Source organism: Leuresthes tenuis, unplaced genomic scaffold (genome assembly GCF_036924035.1).
Source record: "Leuresthes tenuis unplaced genomic scaffold, fLeuTen1.0.hap1 SCAF_24, whole genome shotgun sequence".
NCBI lineage: Eukaryota > Metazoa > Chordata > Actinopteri > Atheriniformes > Atherinopsidae > Leuresthes > Leuresthes tenuis.
Window position 1 is genome coordinate 11,943,892 of NW_027325378.1, and position 21,953 is coordinate 11,965,844.

At 42.3% G+C, this 21,953-nt stretch overlaps 1 protein-coding gene across 4 annotated transcripts in view; it reads right to left on the reverse strand.

The window, feature by feature from the left end:
* Window positions 1–21,953, reverse strand: part of atp8a2 (ATPase phospholipid transporting 8A2) — a 44,121-nt gene that overhangs the window by 4,205 nt on the left and 17,963 nt on the right. For all 4 annotated transcript variants that reach the window (XM_072378331.1, XM_072378330.1, XM_072378328.1 and 1 more), the window contains 12 exons: window positions 21,396–21,460; window positions 14,813–14,985; window positions 10,083–10,266; window positions 7,589–7,699; window positions 5,965–6,039; window positions 5,479–5,601; window positions 4,947–5,025; window positions 4,804–4,865; window positions 4,305–4,361; window positions 2,735–2,842; window positions 937–1,025; window positions 635–739 (listed from right to left, as the gene is read on the reverse strand). In XM_072378331.1, the coding sequence (XP_072234432.1) occupies window positions 635–739; window positions 937–1,025; window positions 2,735–2,842; window positions 4,305–4,361; window positions 4,804–4,865; window positions 4,947–5,025; window positions 5,479–5,601; window positions 5,965–6,039; window positions 7,589–7,699; window positions 10,083–10,266; window positions 14,813–14,985; window positions 21,396–21,460 (1,231 nt within the window). The remainder of the gene's footprint in view (window positions 1–634; window positions 740–936; window positions 1,026–2,734; window positions 2,843–4,304; window positions 4,362–4,803; window positions 4,866–4,946; window positions 5,026–5,478; window positions 5,602–5,964; window positions 6,040–7,588; window positions 7,700–10,082; window positions 10,267–14,812; window positions 14,986–21,395; window positions 21,461–21,953) is intronic.

Sequence of the window (21,953 nt, forward strand, 5' to 3'; positions counted from 1 at the left end):
TAAGTCACAGCCTGAGGAGCAACAGCCAAACAGTAAACACACCAGGTCTTTACAGCAGTCCAGATTGGTCCACCTTTGAAGAAATCCAGAGGAATGGTTAAATTTAAATAAAACAAGGGGGGAAAAATATCTGTGAGCATAGAACTAAAGATGGGATTGAGAGATAAAGAGAAAGAACTCTGAACTCAGAGCATGAAAACCATGCACATGCCACTCAAAAGCAGCTTGCAATGGGGCACACAAGTAATTAGAGGTCAGAGTTCACACAGTGGGACAGTGCAAACCTAGAAACTACCTCTGCAGAGCAGTTCTGGCTCTAGGGGACCTCGGCCTTGTCTTCGGCCCTGTGGACGGTGCCACAGTTGACACAGATACAGTTTGTTTTCACACAAAAAGAAAGGCTGCACAAATCATGACTAAAATGATAGGAAGTAGCTCAACTGCAATAATAATTAAAAAAAAAAAAAAACATTTTGTGAACATATCTTAACCAAAGCGGTAAGAGCAGTTTGACTCACAGAAAATTTAGTAAAAGGAAATTTAAAAAATATATATATATATATATGTGTGTGTACACGACTGAAAATGAATATAAATGCTGGTGAGATCCCATGAGTCTGCAGATTTTACATACCTGCGACCGCTGGCATCCCTAAGCACAGCTGCCCCTGGGTCAACGGCCCGTGCCTCCAACTCCTGCACCTCCTCCAGCAGAGACTTCCTCACTGTGCGACGTGTGCTGCAGAGCAGAAATAAGCTCATCAGACCCATGACGGAAAGTCTGAGTATTTCACTTTGCAGACATATGCGATTCATAATATAAAGTGTGCGTAGGTGTTGACACAGACTCAATATGGGTTATGTAAACGATTCAGTTAAGCTAAACAGTCTCTGTATGGATTTCCAATGTATTTATGTGAAATGTGTTCTACTTACGCTGTCCAAGCAAAATCTTTGAGTAAACATGCAGTAGGCACCAGGACCAGGCCCAGCCAGAAGTGCCAGCACTGCATCACCCGGCCAGCCTGCAATGACAAAACACAGACTCCGTTTGTTTTCGCTCGCATATTAATTCAAATGGAGGATTGAGTCATTTCTCTCAGCTAATGAGCACAGTTTAACTATCACGTGGGGTAAAGGCAAAAAGAAATAAGAGTGAGAAAGCCATACAAAGTATGGGGAGTGAAAGTTAGCCAAAGTTGAACACTCCCAATCTTAGCCAAACATATTTCATAGCTTTCTCACATCCTGTATCTGCACCACAAACTGGATTAAACACACCATTCCCATGACTGAAATACAGTGCCTCTGAGGTGCAGAATGATAAAAACGCAAGTGAGTAACCACAGACCCCCCCTCACCTCCCCCTTCCCCTTCCTACCTGTCCATGCAGTCCAGCTGCAAACCGGACTCATTGACCAATGACCCCATTCTTGGTCTGTCTCCCGCAATTAATCATGTGTCTAACCACCGTCTCGTTTGTCAGTCTGACTCTCCCTGCTTCTTACTCCCACTCATCTTTCTCCTGTGATTCCCTTCAATCTCACTCTTTCACAACTTTCTTTCATCATTGGCGACTCTTGCCTCTGTTGCTTGTCCTCACCTGCTCCTGATAATCCCAGAGTTTTCTCCTTCTTACCAAACATCTCCTAACTGGTTCGCTGCAAGAGCTTTGTGGCCTCTCACAAGCCCAACCCTTGATATCCAAGCGTAGATATTTAACTTAATAGAACCATGAATTCTACTAATTCATTGCACATCTTGCATATTTCCTGTCTCCTGTGTTTTCAAGCACAGATAAAGAGACCACTTGATTCCCAGAAGAGAACGTTAACAAGGAAAACGAGTCAGATAGCCTCTGTAAAATATCTGTGTCTGTGACAAAACCCCCCCACACAGAGACACACGATGCACATTTGCAGCACTGGAAACAGGACATTTCACGTGCTGAGGATGGAAAATGCCGAGGATAAATAATTTTCTGTATTTTGCTAAAGACACAGAATCAGACTGTTAGTCTCCTCCACTTTACTAAGGTTATTCTGAGCAGAGCTCTACAGCCCTTTTCCATCCCGTGTCCCCCCTGGACAGATGGAAATATAGATAGCAGGAGTGGGGGAAATAAGAGAGGTAATAGGGTTGTTAGGGGGGCTGATGGAGGGATAGGGGGTGGTAGTTGAGTGTCTCTGACCATTCCCCAGTTAGACTGAGCAGCTGCAGAGATATTTGACCGCATTCCTGATTTCTGACACAAATTGAATTAATGGGCTGAGGGCAGTTGAGACGGTCCTATTCCTTCCTGTGCTCACTCAGTAGGGCACTTCAGCCCACCAACATTTATCCCAAAAACACTAAATCGTGTCTCTCAATCAAGGACTCCTACAGACACCATCCTCACCACCCCCCAGGACGCTCATCACCACCAACAGCAGCCCACCCTCTTGAGTCAACACCTCCACAGAGGGCAGTAAAAGACCGGGGTTCGGGTGACACACAGCAGGTGTGGGAAGCCTGCTGAGAGGGGCTGCAGGGGTATAAACCTCCCCCTGGGGCTCCAGCAGTGCTGACACAGAACACCCAAGAGGTGAGTCTCATAGACGCCGTGTAACAGCAACCACAAATAAGGGAGGGGTAGGTAATGTTGCAGAAAAGAGTTGTAGAGGGAGGGGATACGACAATCCAAATCACTCCCGTTACTGAAAAGAATGACAAGTGTTTACAGAGAGCAACTTGCCTGGCCCAGCATGTCGGGGGCAATGGGGATGGTGGGCCAGATGGCAGAGTAGACAGCAAAGAAGACCATCCAGAGTGCGATGCTTCCCCATACGGCCAGATGGGAAAACTAAAACAGGGTGGGGGGGGGGGGATAAAGAAAAGGAAGAAAAGAAGAGTTACAAAAATAAAAACAGAGAGAAAGAGAGACACAAGGTCAAATAGTTTGCATACATCTCATCCGGATATAGAAAACCTTTCCCTCCCTCCTTCTCTTGTCTTCATCCCTGTCTGTGATCTGCTGTAAGGGGACACTGTGTGAATTCCAGTGGGACCTTGCTTCATTACTGCAAGACTGTTGTGTGACAGCTGAACGGACAAAGGTGTCAGCGCCTATCGGTCTATCCCGCCAGTCTCTGTCACTCCAATGGGGAGGAAAAACTAAATAATGTCACTGTCACCGCTTGAGCCACTGTTTTTCTGAACTCTACATCCACTTCTGCTGATGTTGTTACAAGTACTGAAAGTTGAAACCACACACTTAGCCAGATCCTTCGTTTTGTTTATTAATTCTTCGTTCAGATGTTTCCTGCTTATTCTTTCTCGATTTTCGGATTATTCCCCGTTTATTATGTTGTTGCACAGGACAGCAAATTTTTCTCACTAAATGCAGGGTATACAGGTAGAATATTTAGAGTAAGCTGCTAATCATGTTTTAATCTCAGTCTCATACAAGCAGTATAAAGCTATCACGTGCAATTTATCCAAGTCTAAAGTGAGTTCCTTAATATGCTTTTGTTTTAAGATGTTTAACTGTTCTATATCACAAAAAAAGGACAAATCCAAATATAGGATAGACAATGTTGGGCAACTTCTTTTGGAAAATGACTAAAATCATCAACCGATAATTAAAACAATCTTATTACTTTCTGAATCTCTATGATATAACTAAATAAAAACCACATATAAAAAAAGAAGTGTAAAACATTTTTCATGACTTGAATAGAACATTCTTTGAAAAGCTCGAGGACATCTGGGCTTTTAGTTAGCCGTTAAATTCGATCTGTTTCGCTCCTATGTTTCTGTATTTGATATCAAACTAACAGATGGTAATCTCACTGTTTTCAGGTCTGTTTTTCTCTTTTGCTATGCTCTGCCTGAGCAGCTATGAAGTCCATTTGTTCCCTGCAAGATTAATCTCTCAAAGCATGTTTAGCAGCTCTTGCAGCTGCTTCACAGTAAATCCTCTTGGCTAATTTGAATGGTTCAGGACGTGTTAATACATCATCGTTTGGACGTTTTTCAGACATTTTTTTGGGTATGGACATTTCTAAAAATACTGCAGGGTAGCAGTGGGGAGAAAAATGCAACTGTACGTGATCCGGTTCGAAGAAAAGGTGCAAGCAAAAGCAGTTTTGAGAAACTTCAAACCTCCACCACAAGATCAAGGTACACCACATCTTTTCCCATGCCTTTCCAGACTATGAAGCATTTAGACAGTAAAATCCTGAGAGAACCCACCCTCCCCCCACCCCTCTTTATTTATCAAGTACAGCACATGTGGTTTATTAAAAGTGTATTAATGTTCTTACTCTGGTCCAAGCGGTGGTCTCCATTCCAGCTTTCAGACACACTGTAACTACCACATACTGTGCAGATGCACGCACACACAGACACAGGAGGAGAGGAGCGGGTGGGGGTGGGGGGGGAGAGGTACAGAGAGAAAACTGGATTAGTTCTCTGGTGACTGTGGAGATCATAAACATTAATGTCACATAGTAAACTCAGCAATGTCTGTTAAAGCATCCGGGGGTTCCCACAACTCTCCACAGTCTACACACAGGCACAACACAACAAATAATAAATACCACAGATACTCTTGTGAGACTGTGGGGAGTCAAATGATAGCAATAGTGCGAGATAAAGGAGTGTATAGAGAAGAGATGCATGTGTGTAGAGAGGAGACAGACTGGCTAGATGGGAGTAGATTGACTAGAGATTCAAGCGGGCTCTGAGGAAGAAGCTCAGTGTTGGTGTGAACTGTGAAAAGAGAATATCTGCACACAAAAAAAATACAAGTTTGATGCTTACTGTGTACACCATATTTCCTGCGAACAGGTAGTCGTTTCCCTGACCGTTACTGAAGGGAGAGTCTGAGGAAAACACATATATAGCTTTGAGACAAAGTGTCAAATATAATGAATGGACTGGAAAAGCTTGTTTAAGTCCCTTACCATGCTCTAACATCTTGAGTGGAAACCAAAAGAGAATAATTGAATGAATCAGTGCATTAATACAGTGTCCCCAAAACACCTGAGAGATGGAGCAGGAGAGAAAAGGGAAAGAGGGGGAGAGAAAAAAGTGGAAAACAAGTTAGTGCAAGCTAATGCCAAAGCACATACATGCCCCCGCACACACAAACATATACAGAAACAGCAACTTCTCACAGTAACACACAACTTCCTCTGTGTTAGTGCCATCAAAAGTGCCCTCCTGTACTATACACACGCATATTAGCACACACTCACGCACGTACAGTAGTCTAAAATGAAAGACTTCCTTATTCTGGTGCTGTGAATCACATTAAGCGTTGTCATGGAAACGCCTCAGCCTCCACGCCACCCTTGTTTACCCACTGCAGTCCCAAACAAACATCCGCCATCACTCAACAAATCCCAAACAGCCACAAATTGAATAAAGAGAACAAAAATGACTGTGATTTCAGATTTTTTTGTGTGCGTGGACTGTAAATGTGAGCACAAGTACCTTGGTGTTGAAACCCTCGGCATTCTGGGTTATTCGGTAGAGCTGTGGGAAACGGAGCATATTCTGCTGGCTGCACGGCCGATCAACAATCCCCAGAGTAAACGGAGGCAGTGCAGTAAATATCTGCAGCACACCGAACATAAACATGCAGCCATTAAAACCCACAAAAAGCACATGTGCCAATACTTTGTTTAGCTGCATTGTTCTTATCAGATTGTCAGCACAAAAAGGAATTCCATAATGTTTTAAAAAAGCCTGAAGCCATCTGCAGACAGATGTAAAGTACATAAAGCAGTCACCAGAACACACAGAAATACCCTAATAAAAAGAAAGAGTAGAAAAGATTTACTAAATAATAGTAGAGAGCAAAGGAAACAACAGTTTGCATCAGTTAAGTGAAAGCAGGAGAGGGCGTGAGACTGAGGGAGAGTGGAGAAACAGAAAAGAGTCAGATAAGTTGAAGAGGGAGTGAAGGCGGATTCTCACCACGTTGTAGAGGCCTATACACCAGCGTTCAAAAAGGATCTGGCCGGAGAACCCGTTCACAAAGGCGAACCAGAGCTGGGGCACAAAGAGAGGGATGAGAGGAACAATAGCAGAGGGTAAAATTGCCTTTGGGAGGCACTGATAGTGGAAACAGCAGGAAGAGATGGACAAATCAAAGTGTTCCTTTCTTTCGACAATAATATGGCCACATGAGAAAATCTTTGCAGAATGACAGACTGAACATAATGACTCAGAAAATAAAAACATCCTTGTATAATAGCTTCACTTCCTGCAGCTCCATTAAGAATCACGATGTTTTAAATGCAATCATCACAAAGGTTTTGAACCACTCAGAAACCACGTTCTGACTTCAATGACTTTATTTATAGAAACACACAATCTAATGTCTCTGACTTTTGCCTCGCTTTCACATTCATTAATGCGCCCACACTAACCCCACCACCCCCCTCCTACACACACACACACACACACACACACACGCACACAAAGAGCAGACACAAGCTGATCTGAGGACAGATAGAGAAAATGTTTGGGGCCGCTGATGGGAGCTGTGGCATTCCTGGGGCATACAGTGGAGCATACAGCCTAGGGGTGAGGTCAGATACGCACACTCTCTGTCTCTCACACGCACCCCATCCCCCTTATTCTGTCTCCACTAAGTGGACAGAGACAGTCTCTGACCTTTAACCTAGAGGGCTCTGTTGGAAGCCAATTATGTGAGATAATCGTGGAAGCACACATATATTTACACACAGGGACAGAGTGGTGGTGTGAGCGGGACAGAGGGCTACAGGCTGCAGCTTTCATGAGGATCAGCACCTGCTGGCATCCTTAACGTCAGACAGTAGAGTGAGGTGGTGGGAGGGTGGGAGTAGCACAGCTGACAAATGCCCCTCATAGCAGGCAAGTCAGGGCTGCAGTGTGCCCCTTCATCTCACACACACACACACACACACACACACACACACACACACACACACACACACACACACACACACACACACACACACACACACACACACACACACACACACACACACACACACACACACACACACACACACACACACACACACACACACACACACACACACACACACACACACACACACACACACACACACACACACACACACACACACATCCAAACAGCAGTAATGTTTCCATCACTTCTTAGGACAATACACTGATTACACTTATTCCTAAAGGATTTAACCAAACCATGACTTCTGCTCGTTTTCCATTCATCCTTCCCTGAACCTTAAACCAAGTCTTCATCCTAAAAATGGTATGATTTACGTTATGGGAATTTTTGTTGTTGTCCCTGATTGCAGAAAGAAAAGTACATACAAAATGTGTAATTTAAGTACGCGCACACACAGCAGCTGACCTTGAGGGCCAAGGTCTCGTCACTGCTGATCTAAAGACACTTTTATGTGCACGTGTGTATATATGTGTGTGTATAGGAGACAGAAAGCAGACACCAGAAGGGCACCTCGTCTATCACTGTCAGCCACGTCGACAAACAGCTGCAAAACGTCTCTGTTAATGTAACTGTGAGTGTGTGTGTAAAGCAGACAGGGTGTGGTGGTGGGGCTCTTACCTCTATTATGTAGAGTACCACATTCTTATAGAAACAGTAGAGGATGCACTTTGTGACACGGTTGTAGCTCCATGCCCCATGCACCAACAGAAGCTTCTCCAGGTAGGAGAACTGCGCACCATAGAAGAAGAAGAAAAAAATAAACAGAAATGTCTATTTTTAGAGGACAAATAAAGAAAATCAGAGGCATATGGGAACAGAGATGATATGAAGTGAGTTACAGCGAAGAGAAATTTGAGGCAAGAGGAGGTTTGCTGATAAAGATAAGTCGGGTAGGACGTCCAGGAGCTTTAAGATAAACAAGACAGTGAAAGTGTCAGAGTGGGTTTGTGTGGAAAACACAGAAAACACAGGACTCCGGGGCAATCAGGAATCACAGCCTTCAGAATAATGATTAAACAGAACTTAAAAGTGTAGGGTTTATGGTTTTATTCAAACTCAAAATGAATGTTTCAAATTTAATGATGATAAAAAAAAATGCTGACATACAATGTTTTAACATTCTGGATAAAGATCTTTGATTTACTTTTCTGGCCTTTTCATAATGACAAAATAAACAGCAACCAGCATTCAGCAACACTCTCTGTCCTTGTTTGTAGAACTTATTCTTTCTGAAAAAGCTATTTGAAGGCAAAACCTTCAACTTGCACATTTTGAAGAAGTTCGTTTTTCAATCCCAACCCTGTTGTAGAAGACATCTGTTTTACTTTTCTAGCTTTTTCTACTTATGTTGTGACATCTTGAGTTCAAACTGCTATTCAACTGAATCCATCTTGTGAAATGTTACCTCCAACACTGGCTGCAACAAAATCCCAAAGCACGATCGACCCGACTCCATAGCTAAGAGTTGGAGAGCTTTGTTGTTTTTTGTTTTTTTTTCTGTTTCATCTGAAGATATTTTTGAACATTTCAGTCAAGTAGAAGCTTTTTTTTTTTTGCCTTTTTAACAAGAGGAGATTTAGAGACATAACTTTCTACTGCTTTGTGGTCATTCGATTGTTTTTTTTATTGTTTTTTTAATTAAATTCAGATATTTATATCCCTTGGCCTCTCCTAACAGTTCTTGTTTGAATAAGAGCTTTCCTTAACAAACGAAATGGGGTCTGAAATTATGGTTCAAGTTATCCGAGGGGTCATAACTCCTGGGGTGTTCAAAACTTCAACTTTTATCTGTTTATTCTTTTACTCTAATATATTATTTTTGTTCTGAACTATTTTAATCTCGTTTAAAATATTACAAGACAGCTTCAGCTCTAGCTTTATCCCATCCAGAGATAAGTTTAGCTTTTACTTACCAAACTTGACAGCCATTTACTTACTTTTGATGAGACTATAAATAAACTAAAATATTTCAGATTGTTAAGGCTTGTGATGTGAAGCAGCTTTGCCTTGACAGTATGATACTTCACTGACACTTATGAGTGGATTCTTCTTTCATTTGTTCCTCTGAGGTTGGATTAAAGATCAGGATTAAGTGCAGTAGGCAGAAAAGACTCGGTGCTTTCAGAAAATTCAGCGAGGTGTCCAAACAAACCTGCATTCCAAATCTGCGGCCATGTAAAATAGTTGAAATGATTTGAATTTTTTTTTCTTTTTCAAAAATGTTTCTATGACACAACGAAAAAAATCCTCCGATCCAAACTCATTATGAACAATAACAACTTCAAATCATGCCATCTATCGAACAGAAACCTAACCAAAGTGCAGAAGCAGGGTCTGAAAAACAGAGTACACCCTCACTGAATAGCCCTTAGCAGCAATAAATCAGTAGTTTTCTGAATGATGTTATCAGTCTTTCACAAATTGTGGAGAAATTTGGCTCACTCCTCTTGTAAAGGTTACTTTAGTTCATTGAGATTTGCAGCATTTGTTTATCCACAGCTCTCTTAAGGTCCCACCACAGCATTTCATCAGTTTGAGGTCTGGACTTTGGCTGGACCATCGCAACATCTGGATTCCTGATGAAGACGGCTCTTCATCAGTCCACTGTGGTCAAGAGCTGAACCAAAAGGCAAAACCTACTGGTTCAATCTTAATTGCATTATTTTGGTAGTGACCTGAAATAAGGTTTTTTTTCAAAGGGTGGCTCGGCTCAACCTTTGAGAAAAGGTGAGGAGACCCAGCATCTGGAGGGAGATGCATCTCCACTTGAAAAGAAGTCAGCTGAGGTTCTCTGAACATCTCATCATGATGCCTTTGGGACCCAAACTCAGACAGAAAGTGAAAGTGAAAGAAAATGGATGGCTGGACGGACTTGCTTTTGCTTTTATTGTAGCTTACTGCAACATATATTACAACGTGGTATAACATGTTGTTGTTTGTCTGAGGTCAAGGCCAGGCAAGGGCCTGATTATAATTATGCATAATGCACTAATGGGTATGACCTTCTAATTTAAAGAGGATGCACTTTCTTTATCAAATGACTGTATGTTCGTGTAAAAGCCTGGAACATTTCTGCAGGACCCGAGGGCATGTATGCTTTGTCTGCTCCCACCTGTGCAATGGAGTAGTCAGAAGAATTAGTGGCCTGCATGCCCTCGTTGCCGCTGATTCCCACTCCAACATGAGCCGTCTGAATCATCCCCACGTCATTCGCACCGTCGCCTATTGCCAGCGTGATGGCCTTCACGTGTTTCTTCACCATATCCACAATCTCGGACTTTTGTAGTGGAGACACTCTGCAGTGAACAGATGGAGATAGTTGGTTAACATTAAATGTGTGCAGCTGCCCGTGCTGGGAGGAAATTAGAGGAAGAGAGAAGATAGGGGGATTAAAGAATGTCTCGAGGAAGTAAGAAAGTAAGTCATAAATACATTAGCCATTAGAACAAACAAAGCCTGGGAAACCAAGTGAGGCAGCTGAAAGGGCAAAAGAAAAGAAAAAAAAAAGACACTGAAGGAAGGCTGGCAGAAACACACACACACACACTGCGGTGCTCTGTTTACTGGTCTACAGAACAATGATTCACTGTTCTGCTATTAAGATTTGGTGAAGTTCACTTTTGATGTGTTTATACACATGTGCATGCATATTTACATGGATTAATGCACGACTGCCTGCGTCTGAGTGTACCTCAGAGCGTGGATGCGTTTAGGGAGCTCGCAGGGGTACTCCACCCTCTTGACCCTCTATAACCGGTTCTATCTCATCACAAACAATGGAGGACGAAGGGAGGTTCAATTACAGACTCTTCCCTCAAGGCCACTGAAAGAGGATGGTGAAATGTCATGCTGCATTTGCTGAAGTAGTGGGTTTATGCTTCTTCTCTTTTTTGTTTTTTTTTCTGTCAAGCATGTGGTTCATCTGGGGAGAAACAAGTTCAAATGCCACGTTCCCCCAATTAGACTGGTTTTCTGTTTGGCTTTAGTAAAGGGATTTTCGAAAAATTCTTGGTTTTCCCCCTCGCCTTTAACTGGAAAGAAACCATGGAAGCAGTTGAAAACAACACAGACTAAGTATGCGAGGCTACTTTTAAAAATAACTCATTTGTTTAATTTGACTCCTTTAAATGTGAACACTCACCGAAACAATTGTCCAATTAGCTTTATGTGAGTTTTTGATCAAATTACTAAGGGTTTTCTTCTTTACTGCTTAAGATTGGCAAATACGTCACACTGTTTAGAGCCTTGCAGGCCAACGGAAAATCTGTGGCTGTAACTTTACAAATAATCTCCCATTATCTCCAATATTTGAGATTTCTCCATCTTCACGCATTCATTTTCCACTCAAAAAAAAATAATAAAAAGAGCAAAACATGTATGATGACGTGGGAACCCCTGTTAGAACCAACATGGAACACTCCTTTCATGTTACATGTAAAGTCCAGTCAGATGCATGATGCTTTAATTGTCTTTGCTCTTTGGAGGAGGCTGTGGGTGGGGAAAAGTAACAATCCAGCCCAACACACACCGTGTTTACATGTTCAAAAGCTGTGTTCTGGTATCAGACACTGAGACCAAGCTTGTCTTTATCTCTGTTTTCAAAACATGCTCTGTATGAGGAGGTATTTCTACTGCGTGTCAGTCATATGTACGCGCTCACAGCTTTAGTGAATCTTCTAATTACTGACAACAAACTCTACAGTGAAAACAAATGTCTCCAAAGAAGAGGACATGGGAGAGAACTGATACTGGGACTGGGATTAAAGCTGAACAACACAGCAAGTTATTCTTCCCACAGTACAGCACTTGCAAGTATAGAAGCTTATGTACAATATGAATAAACTTTTACAGATCTGAGACTGGATATCTACACGTTATATAAAATGTGGTATTTATTTACCACAGGTCCAAACATCAATTATCAGTACTTGAAGAATTAATGTGTCTAGAAAGCTAAAACTGTTTTCTTTAGTGCCAGATACTCCAGCTTTAGTGATTATCTAAGTAGCCATCGGTTTTGTTACCGGATATCTACCCACAGCCAGATATTAAATATTTAGACAGCATTTCCCTGATTATAGTAATTACCTGTGCCTCGGTGATGCATGAAGTGATAATGATTTGAGTATCAACACAGGACTTAGAGTGCTGCCAATACTTTAAACACTTCCTAGAAAGAGGAGGAGCTACGGTCACAATGACTGTTTGTAAGTACAAGTCTAACTCTTCAGCATGACGAGTGAAACCCCTCCATGTCCATCTGCCATGTGATAATGACATTACAAAATTCGATTATGAACAGCTGCGTGAGCAATCACATGCAAATGGAGGAAAATATGACAATTTTATGACTAAATGAAATTATGAGCATATGCATGACCCTCTCAGACACAAACACGAAGACACACTGGAGCTCAGAAGTCATACTGATCCGTCCTCATTGAGTATAGAAGTACAATAAGTTCTACTTGAGCTGGTTTTGACCTCATTGCTGGAGGATGCGATCAACCTCTGCTCTTTGTTTTTTCTGTTTCTGCATCTGAAGTGTGTGCGACTGCGTCTCCTCTCGTGACTCTTGGCCTCCGACCACACAAATCTCTCCTCATCTCTCCCCCTACCTTTCCTCTACACACAGCTAACAGTGTCTGGGATTGTGTAAAGTGGAGCTGCAAAGATGAAAGGCTCCCAGTGCTCTTCATGGTGGAACTGAGCAGAAAATAAGCAGCCGCTAAGTCCTCCTATAAACAAACGCACGGTGAAGTCAGGAACCCATGCTTACAAGTGTGCTCGACTCCATCGTGCCCTGAGACGCGCACACACACATTGTGAAACACCACAAACATAGAAAAGGTGAAAAATACTGTAATCTTAGGGAGAACATTTTGAAGCTAAAGCTACAGCTCTTTTTATATACAGGCCTGCAACACATGGAATGTGCATACCACCTTATTACAGGACTCACCAAGAACCAAGTGTTGGGATGGGACCTCCCAGGAGGTCATAAGATAAAGCTAAGGGCTCATGAGATGATTACAGGGAAAGGAAACATTACAAAATGAGCAACATTTTTTACCCTTCTGTGATCATTGTTTGTTACTGTATTATCTTATTTAAATGCACATCATTAGACCTCCAACGGTTATTCAAATTAAAGGGGACGAGCAGCTCGACTGTTATCTTGAAGTGTTTAAAAGCTCCTCAATGTAACTTTCAATTAGACATAGCTTTTTTATTAGGAAATCAAAGAACCAAAAGGGGTTGAGAACTACAAACCCCAAAAATAAAAATCTCTACTTCTTATTATTAACTGCACAAGGACCAATTGCTCTCTAGAATATAATCTAACACCCTCTGATGCTTTAAAACTATTGCCTGCGAGTGGTGATTTGGGCCTGCTAGAAATGATGTCCCGCCTACAGTGAGGTAGGAAGAAACAGAAGACGGGGAGATACGAACAGAGAGAGGAGAGGAAACTGGAGGCTGTTTGCAAGGCCTGTGAGACCTGAGCCCGGATATGGTTTGAATGTTCAGGAGAGACTCAGTTACGTCCCCCCTGGCTACACAGACACACACATCAAACGACAAGTGGAAAATCTTTTGTTAAACATCAGAGCTGGTTCTGACTAGAACATGACCAAAGAAGGAACTGCACAGTAAACAGTCTATGAACAGGGTGCGCTTTGTATAAATGTAGTTATAAAATGTCAATGACCGTGTTGCGACCAGCTGCATTGTGTCCATTCCAAGGACACGAGCAGCAAGGTATGAATCAGATATTTCCAGTCAGCGCAGTGGTTTTTATTAATATGCTCTTTCCGTGCAACAAGACAGACTTTTGCCAACCTCATTCACTTGCTAATAACTGTGCTTAACTAACAACCTTTAGAATCTAACACGCAGGTATGCAGGCGAGCGTGTGGATTCACACAAACTGACTCTTTCTCAAACTATTACGTGCAAAACAGAGAGAGAAAATCGCTCAGAACCATTGCAAGCACCTGACATGGCCATTTTGTTGGACCACTGTTCTCGTCTCGGCATACACGCACGACGAGAACCTCTCCTTTAACCGCTTTAACAAAAGGAAGCAAAAAGATGCGGCGCATGTGCAGAATGCGAGGCCCATTTGAGTCTAACTGAGTGTATACATGCAGGACATTCAAATCTCTAACACCCACATTCTTGTGACAACTATAAAGCTAGACTTCCACATGTTTAGTTTTATAGACCCTCGCATTTATTTGAGGAGGACCATTTGTGGTCACACTACCGTTGTGTTGAGACAGAATGGAATCAAAAGAAAGTGCTAACACAAAAAAGTTGGCAGATTTTTTTCATCTGTATGTACAAATGTGCTTTAAACCAAAAAGGCTTGCGTTTAGTTGGTTCTACAGCTGGGCAGAGGTGCAAAACAGAAGGGTTTGCTTTTGGGAGACATACTCTCCTTATCAAATCATTAAACAGGAATTTCCCCATAACATCTTAATAATCTTGTATATATCTAAAAATGTTCCTTGTACAGCATTCCCATCTTAAAACAGCAGCTGAGACAGAGCTGTTTAAGTCTTTTGCCCACAACAAAAACTTGTGACCAACAGAGATACTAAGACATAAAATTCCTATTAAGTTTATGTGCGTCTTCATGGGATTTTCACTTTTCATGCTCTTTTATGGGATTTAGAAAGTGCTGCCATTTTTTTTCTACATATTTTTCTACAGAGGCGGCATCTCAGATAAATCGGAGATGCAATTTAATTTAAAATTATACCTCACTTGTGCAGACAGCTTACTGTGAGCCCAAAGTTTTGTTATGTATGAACGTGTTGAAATCTTCCTCCCTACCTGCAGCAGATGACAGCTTTGCAGGACAGCGCCAAGTCGAGGAAGGCCTGGCGAAGCTCGAAGGAAAGGGCATATTTGAGTGTCTGGCCATCGATGATCAGTGCAAGCTCATTTTCTTTCCTCAGAGAGTCACCCAGGGACGAACAATGAGCCGTGAGTGTGGCACGAGTAGCCTGCAAGAAGACAAATACAGAGAGGGGGAGATAAGGATTTTTTCATTTGAAAGGCTTTCAACATCTTTTAACCAAAAGCCCTCCATCTCAGACATATTGTCTACACTTATCTTTAGTCAGCAGTATATTCAGAGTGCTTAAAAGGATCTATCAGGAAATCTCATCATTAACTACCAACAATCTCTTAATCTGTTACAGAAAACGACGCTTCCTCTTCTGCAATGAGGCGGTGAACGCTAAAAGGAACCACATTTTTCTAGTTTTATGTTTTTTGGGGAGGACATTGTTGCCTCACAAAGTGGTGAAAATGTAAATCACGCACATCAAAACACACGCACCAGTCTGCTGAAAGGTCAAAGCCACTGGCAGCAAATGGAAGACATATGTTCATGGCTGCTTTCATCTGGGGAAACAATTTGCTTCTGTGTACACTACAAAATTAAGAATGCCTATATAAAGTTCACAGTTGTTCTAGACATCATCACGACATGCTGATGCTGTGAGGTCCTGAAGGCATGTTTAGTTAGCCAGTAAAATCTTAAATCTTTCCTTCACGTAGCTGCAGCACATGACGGTGGGAGAAAATAAGCAAAAAGGGAGAGAATGACAAACACACAACAGGAGGAAAAAGGAAAGGCAAGAAAGATAAATGTGTTGTGGATGAGTAAAATGTATCATTCACACGAACCAACAAAGTGTGTGTGTGTGTATATAGATATATGTATGTATGTATGTGTTTGCTTAAATGCCAGCTCGCCTGCAGGGCAGGAGTTTGGAGCCGTTTTGATGGAGCTCTTGATAATAGAGGAACAGGGATTAATAGAGAAAATAAACATCCAACAGAGGTGTAATGAATTCCATGTGGAGAAGCAGACACGCAACAACCTTAACCGTGCTGTCTCCATGAACGCACACTAACAAGCACGCACACACACGGCTGAATCATTTCCACTGTCTGAATTTTGATATACATTGAGTCTCGTGTAAATCATTTAGAGTCTAAACAGAGCAAGCAGATTAGATGAAAAGAAATGGATTTTTCAAAGATGAAATTAGGTTAAAGCCAATCAAATCACTCAAACACTAAACAGATTGTTGTATCCATCCAATGTTTTCCAATAATAAATCAGAAAGCGGCTCAAAAACTCTGTCCAGGGTCCGTTTTGTTTGTTGTACATGTTGAATTCCGCTTATTACCCTTATGAACGAGGAATGACGCAAAATGAAATTCCCGCTAAAAGTGCATGTTTGTGGATCAAGGGTAAGAAAAATAAACGCATATCAAGCATCTATACTACAAAAAAAAAAAAACCCTAGACACAAAAGGTCAAAGATTTTACAAAATCCGGTGCCATTAGGAGTCTAACTCAGTCTGCCACAGTGGGCTGTTGGCGGCTGTCTGATCTAAGGGAAAACGGTGACCCACGGAGAAGTGACCCCTCAGTCTACATATCAGCACATATGAGACACGAAGCGTGCACACGCACGTGCGCGTAAACGTGTACGTAACAAAGTCACATGAACAATGCAGCCGCTCTTCTTCTTGCCAAATAGCGATGCACACATGCGTACCCTCTGCACACAAGCATCCCTCCTCTTCCCAAAAATTCCTTGCTCTTGTTTTCTCAGCCCGAGGCTGTGTGTTTTTCTTTGTATGCTGGAATTCCTGTTTGCATTCAACTTTTTTCCCCAAACAGGGGAAAGGAAAACAAAAACAGAATGAAAGGATTAAAAGAGATCACAGGTTGTCAGAGTTTTTAAACTCAAAGGGGACTATGGGTCTCTGAGAGTGTAGCGCATGCGCTGTTATAGAGGAATGAAACACATGTATGACTGTATCTTTGCATGTAAACAAACAGGGGGCTGCGTGTGCATTCATGCAGTACATACATCTTTCCCTGCTTGTCAACTCATCACAAAGTGGACAAAAATCCTTAGCGGCAAAATACAAAAGTTAACCTGTAAAACCATCAATTTACTTTGAAACGCATAATAATGTCTCAATTATGAGCCGCGTTTTTATACGTTTCCAAGCTTGTGTACATATCCAGGTTTGATCTACATGCACTGAAGTCCTACACCTCAGTGACTTGTCACAGCAGGTTCAGACAAAGCTTGAGCGGCAGTCAAGACAACCTGGGATAATAACCAGGCTAAGCCTGCAGAGAGCTACAGGAGATTTAAAAGGTAACTAAGGTATGAGCACTGGTTAGCGCTTGCAATTAAAAGTCAAGCCCAGACCGAACAACAAGCTCTTGACAAATGAATACTGTTGAAAAAATGGTTCACAATGGTCCACCATGATCTGCTAACACTTTTACAAAGAAGGGGAAAAAAACACTGCGGCAGGAAAAGAAAAGGAAAAAAAGAAAAGCATTTCTATGCAGTTTCCCTCCTTCTCACGCTAAATTACATGCTATTTTTGGGAGCTGTAGAGGAAAAAAAATGCTTAATTCTTTGATTGCACCAACTGAAATATGACAGATCTCATTAGGAGGCATTTTAGGTTCCAAGCTAAATGTTTATCCTTCATATGCATCCGGCCTTGAAAAAAAAACAAAACACAAAGTCTCACAAACACACGTATGTGCAAACTGCACGGAATGTTATCAGTTTTATATTTAGATCAGAAAAACAGGCGGGTTAGGGAGGCGGTTTGAAATATCACAGGTCACTTTCTCTCATTGCATTCTATAATAAAACCCATTAGCCCAAAGAAGCAGAAACACACACACCTCTCTCCATATTGCACATATATCACTGTATAACACAGTGATGATAGGAGAAGCCAAATGTTGATCTTTTCCAGGCCACCTCTGCCAAAGTCCAAACCCCGTAGTATAATATATACAAAAAAAGCATTAAGCAAGATAAATAGGAGTAGGTATAAAGAAAGGGGGATAGTAAGAAGGAATGGAGTGTGAACCAGACAGAGCTTAAAGACCCAAACAGAGAGAGCTGCTGAGTGAAAAGAAGGCGGAGAAAGACATTTTTTTACAGTGCAGATTCTGTCACCAGTGAGCTTTAATATACCGTTTAATTGTCAGACAGCGCATCTGTGCAAACACCCACATCCTCTGCTGACTGGGCCAGAAGTGCACGCACAGGCACACATGTGGATTTTAACTGTGAGAGCAACAACGCATGCAAGCACAGGTTCAACGAAATATGTGCGTTTGCGTGGAAAGATGATTAATGGCCAGCAGAAAGACGCTGTTTGTGTAAGGGTTGTAGTGCGGGCAGCATGACGAGGGCAGGGGGATTGTGGGAAAGTCTGATGAAATGTACATTCGGAGCTATCGAGCTGAACAGGGCCACCATGCGCCGGATCCAAACTAATGCAGAATTATAGAGGGAAAAGGAGACTTTTCATCGATAAGCGACATGTGTTTTCTTAAAACATGAAGCACAAGGAGGACGGGCCAAGGATTTGTGTCAGTCTGTGTGAGGCATGTGATCTGTAGGTGACAGATGGCACTCGTCACAGCTACAGTGGTCGCAAACCGTTTACCCAGGAGGCATTGCTCACAGGGTTTGTTTTGATGAGGAGGAGCACCAAAAGGAGATTGCGTTACCACTCATTCATCGCCCTCGAATGGGTCAGCCAAATCTTCCTCTGGTTTTCTCTCTCCTTCCAGATTGTCCTTCTCACAGATGAAGTACAATAAACAAGGCCCACCCACCCCCACCCCCAACCCCAACCACTTCATTCACAAACACACTCTTCTGTTTCCACAAAGATAAACAGGCATATTTCTTTCCTTGTGCCTGTTCTTCTTAACTCTGTCTAATGCACATTTTTTTCTGTCACAAATCACGCAGGGTGTGTGGTCGCTTCCTGAGCAACGAGAGCAGATGACAGATGTGGAGGTAGCAGTGTGAAGGAGGAATATAGAACGGGTTTGGTCCGAAGGGAGGGGACCACATCTGCTGCATGACTGTCGATGGCGAGAAGCAGCGTATGAGCCGGGCTTCACACCGATAACAGCAGATAGAGGGTGTGAAAGATGTGGAACGAATTCTTAAACTTGAGACCGTCACACCAGAGGCGACATCCACTGACACAATGATGTGCCAACCTCTAAGAGCTCAGCAGTCATTACGCAAGCACTCAGAGCTCAAGCATTGCACCACACCCATCTTTGAACTCAACAACACACCTGTAAGGATTTGTGGCCGCGTCTTCTACGGTTGTGTGTTGACTAAATCTGTCCACAGAAAGACCGGCATACACACACCTGCCAAAGAAGCTACAACAGTGTCTGACGGACCACATTTTCCCCGATCTCTCTCTCTCACACACGCACACACACACACAAGTTGAAAACGATACCAGCTACACTATAGCGGCTGATACAAATGGGAGCAAGAGGTCAACCTTGAGGAGAGATTTTGATAAGCAGCTCCTGCTTTCACTCAAGTGCAGGTTGGACTTTCAAACAGAATCACATGCGGAAAGAAGCGAAGCTGGCGAGGGTTATTTTAAGTGCACGATAGATTAGTGTTGAACTGAAGATGGTGTGCCTTTCATGTACATCGGTCACAACCAGTGCTCTCTGAAGTCGTCCTGATAAGAAAAACAGCCCGACTGACACCACATCAATACAATTTTTTTCCCCTCTTGCCATGTCCACATTTAAATCTAGAAGTGGAGTTATTAATAGGATCTTAATAAGAGTGTAAGCTACACCGAAAGAAAAAAAGAAACGGTTTACTTGATCAGCCTCAAGCCAACACTCAGCAGTCTTTTGTGTTTATACCGCCAGTCCCATCTTCAGACAGCACCTTGAAGCGATGACAGGCATTATCCATCTTGGCCCATTTAAAGTCACTCAGCTGTACAACAGGATTATTTTCCCTTTTAAAAAGTTTCATTGAAAAGAATGAGAACGTTTTTACTTCTCACATGTACAGTGCAAAAAATGGTCAGGGTTTATGACAACAAAAAACTGTTTTCTAATGGGCTATTGAAGCCAGCTGGGCCTACGTTCAACAGCGCACTCGCCTTGGTGGGAAAAAAAACAACTGTAGGAAAACAAAAAAATCTATTTATCATCTGTTCAAGCCTTACAGTGTCTCCTACGGTATGTGGGACTACATTAAACAGACAGAAAACTCTAAACTGTAAATGATAATCATATCAGACAGCAGACTCCTTAAAGAAAATTCCAAAACATGCTTAGAATAAGTGTATAGCACTGACGGTATTGAATTTCACACTGTTGTGCTGAGTATATGAGCAACCATTAGTCTAAAGCTCCCTAATTGCCTTTAAGTTAAATATTCATCCAGTCCAACTTAATTTACTCAGCGCCTAAGTGGCTTTTCACGCTGTCTGGGTTTTGTCCGGCACTTAGCGGTCTGGAAACCTCGAGGTGCCACTTTGGTAGGTGTGAAAGTGTAAAAGTTCACAAGCAGTGTATTCCCTCGAGTTTGGCACGATGCAAAAATCCAGAATGGTAAGTGTAAAGGTGTGCAGTTTAAATTTATAACCATGACCACACCGAAATCCATTTACACACATCTCTAATTAGATCCCCCGACAACCATAAAGGGATCACGCTGATAATGCTGTAAACTAATACTATTACACTATAAGCTCAGAGTCTGAGACGCCCACCAACTGTGCAAAGTTTTCTATGAAGCTAGAAAATTATTAACGTCAGAGCAGACGTCTCTCCGTTTAAGTTTAACGCAAGCTCTGGGCCAACAAACCGACACTCGCACACAAACCCATAAACAAAGACAGACAGGAAAACACGGTGCTGAAGCTTCACATTTATATGCTATAACATCAACATCTCACGTCCAAATAAAGGAAAAAGGGAAGAAGAAAAAAAGCTGTGATTTCAAGGAGATCGTGTAAGCCTAAAGGACACATGACAGCAATCAAGTCATTTAGGTAAAGCAGTCACACATGAAAGTTGAATGCAAAGAACACATTAGAGGAGTAAAAATAAAGAATCTAATCTACAGACAAGGACTGTCTCAGTTCTCACACTAAACAGCAACTGGTTGACGAACAGACTGAACACATTTGATCTATACATCCTGCTGGCATTTAGCTTGAAATAGATAATTCAAGGGGTGTCACAACACTATATGAGAATCCTTATAGAAATGACAGAAAGAAGACTGACAGAAGTGATAGTTCAGCACTTCTTTCTTTTCATCTATTTCTCCAAAGGGGACATCAGAGACTTTAATTACCTGCACCTGTGAACACACAAAGAGCCCCACCCACCAATCTGGCTGAGGACCACACCCTGGTTCTCACGGTAACCTGCTTAAGACCCCACCGCATAACATCCTCCCTCGGGTACACACACACAGAAAGCCCCAGAACTGTACAAAGTATACACAGATGTGATTGAAGGAGGAAGGGAGGAGGAAGGGGAGGGTCTACTTACATCCAGAGAGTCCTCGTTGACAATGATGAGGGACATGCCGTGTGTCACCAAGCGGCAGGAGTAACCTGAGATACAATTGAGTGGAGGAAAAGGGATAGGAAAGAGATTAGATTTACGAAAAACACAAAACACAGGTGAAGAACTTGTCTCAAGACAAAATACTGATTCACACACACCTGACTGACACAAATCTATTCTACTCTTTCAAAGGTCTTTCAGCTGAGGAGAATCATGATGGTTATTCAGGATATATTTTCCCCTGTACAAAAGGTGTGTGTAAAAATGAAGGGGCACCTATACAGTACAACTCTGGGGATGTGTCAGCTCTTAAATTAAGAGCGACAAGTGTCAGCTCAGATGTTGTTTTCGGGTCCGGGTTTTCTTGGACAAGTGCCATCAACTTCCTTCACGGCTGCCAAGAAACCCAACACACTCGTGTCACTGCATTCCCCTGCAGCATGTTTACACTGACCACTGGCACACTTCAATTAAAGAGAAGGGGGCATGTCAGGAATGTCGCAGCCCACATAATGGTAGCCATTATTCAAGCAATCATTT